The 1,378-nt window shown below is 34.8% G+C and overlaps 1 protein-coding gene across 2 annotated transcripts in view; it reads right to left on the bottom strand.

Annotated features, from left to right (window-relative positions):
- Nucleotides 1-14: 14 nt before the first annotated feature.
- The window catches only part of LOC116377587 (bromodomain-containing protein 3-like), a 4,574-nt gene continuing 3,210 nt past the window's right edge, over nt 15-1,378 (bottom strand). For both annotated transcript variants that reach the window (XM_031839249.1, XM_031839250.1), the window contains exon 3: nt 15-748. In XM_031839249.1, the coding sequence (XP_031695109.1) occupies nt 541-748 (208 nt within the window). In that variant the 3' untranslated portion in view covers nt 15-540. The remainder of the gene's footprint in view (nt 749-1,378) is intronic.

Genomic DNA, 1,378 nt, shown 5'->3' with positions numbered 1-1,378 from the left:
TACTTTACATAATGCTGGGTAGCCTGTGAATTATCATCAATTAATATAATTATATCATTTATTTATTGATTAAATGTTGTACCGTCAATCTTAAGATGTAAAGTAAATAAAGCTGTCAGATAAATAGTACAATATTTACCCCTCAGGTGTAGTGGAGGTATGAAGAACACGGAGATACTGCCTTTAAATTGTACTTAAGTACAGTACTTGAGTACATGTACTTTCTACCACTGGTAGCAGAGTAGTTATTAAGTGGTTATTGTGTAGTTATTAAGTGGTTATTGTGTAGTTATTAAGTGGTTATTGTGTAGTTATTGTGTAGTTGTTAAAGTTATTGTGTAGTTATTAAGTCCTTATCGTGTAGTTATTAAGTCCTTATTGTGTAATAATTCTACAAACCCATTCCAAGTAATCCACCGACATAAAGGTGTAACATTTAACGTTAATGTCACAAACAAAACATTTATCCATGACGCTATATATGTAATCCCTTCGTTAACGGTTTTAATACTTTTAAGGCCTTATTATTGAGAATATAATTCAATGCTTTTGTAAAACAACTCTGCTCCATGTGAAGCTTACAGATGGAGACGATCCGGTGAGATTGAACTGGGCATGAAGTGAAGAGGAACTCACCGCCAGGCAGAGTTTGATGGCGTCCACCGGCTGGTAGAAGGGCCACGCGAACTGATGCTTCCACAGTGTCTTCACCACCACGTTCTGCATGTACTGCAGCTGGTTGGTCTTTCTGAGGGACACAAACACACAGAGATCAGAGATAACAGACAGAGGAACTGGTGAAGAACGGGGTCATAGACACAACAGATCAGAAGAAGAAGAACAAATACTGCTTTAAGATCACGTTCTATTAATTATTGATAATTGATGATCCATATGAACAGATACAGATCCCTCCGTTTGATTATAGCAGCTGGTCTATGAGGATCCAGGATATTATTATTTGAAACCATCAAAAATACTAAATGTTATACTTTTACTTTATTATAGTAATTTATTGGGTTTTTGTTCTTGATAAAAACACACAATTCAAATAAAAGATTCTATTTTTATTGATTTGTAATGATAATAATGTGATAATAATGTTCTTATAGCTCGTGTTAGGAAGTTAAACAGCTCATAATTCATCTCTAATATCTATTTTATATTCATAAACATCTCCTTCAAACTACTGGATTTATTTTAGTTTATCACCAAAACTACATTTTACAGATGACATGTGAACACATCATGATAACGTTATAATGTACCTTCAGCCAGTACTCATGTTCACTGAGCAGAGCCTGAAGGCATCATAATGTAACTGAAGTGAACCTCCTGTTGGTTAGCCGTTAGCGGTGCTGCTAACGTTACTAGCTCT

Source organism: Anarrhichthys ocellatus, unplaced genomic scaffold (genome assembly GCF_004355925.1).
Source record: "Anarrhichthys ocellatus isolate YVR2014 unplaced genomic scaffold, GSC_Weel_1.0 scaffold1433, whole genome shotgun sequence".
Taxonomy (NCBI): Eukaryota; Metazoa; Chordata; class Actinopteri; order Perciformes; family Anarhichadidae; genus Anarrhichthys; species Anarrhichthys ocellatus.
This window is presented reverse-complemented; position numbering and strand designations above follow the sequence as displayed.